The 416-nt window shown below is 66.6% G+C and overlaps 1 protein-coding gene across 1 annotated transcript in view; it reads left to right on the forward strand.

The window, feature by feature from the left end:
• The first annotated feature begins 191 nt into the window (after positions 1–191).
• Positions 192–416, forward strand: part of LOC104616845 (60S ribosomal protein L37-like) — a 2,825-nt gene continuing 2,600 nt past the window's right edge. Inside the window, exon 1 of the mRNA XM_010281989.1 lies at positions 192–254. Coding sequence (XP_010280291.1) covers positions 192–254 — 63 coding nt within the window. The remainder of the gene's footprint in view (positions 255–416) is intronic.

The raw sequence follows: 416 nt of genomic DNA on the forward strand, positions 1-416 counted from the left end.
AGGACACCAGGGCTTTTGGGAACCCCGGTCTGTCCCAGCAGGCCGGACCTGGCGGGAAGGGGCCACCACACGGAGGGAACTCCTAAACACAACCTGGGGCGAAGCCAAGCTAAGGAGAGCACTCGCTCTCTACCGTGCCGGGCCTCCCCAGCCGGGCCGGGCCGGGCCGGGCCGGGCCGGACCCCTGCGCCATGCTCAACCAAACACTTCCGACGCGCACACGGAAGCGCTTGCCGGGCTATAGCGGAAGCGGGGTGGGGCTTGGTCTCTTTGGTGCTTACGCCCGAAGAAGATGGTGAGTACTGGGGTCTGGGTTATCTGTTACCATCTGCCGTTGTGCCGGGTCCTGTGGGGCCGTGGGCTTCGTCTGGGGTGTGGGGCGGTCTTGCGCTCTGCTGTGATCGGGCTCGGCGATG

Source organism: Phaethon lepturus, unplaced genomic scaffold, assembly GCF_000687285.1.
Source record: "Phaethon lepturus isolate BGI_N335 unplaced genomic scaffold, ASM68728v1 scaffold22652, whole genome shotgun sequence".
NCBI lineage: Eukaryota > Metazoa > Chordata > Aves > Phaethontiformes > Phaethontidae > Phaethon > Phaethon lepturus.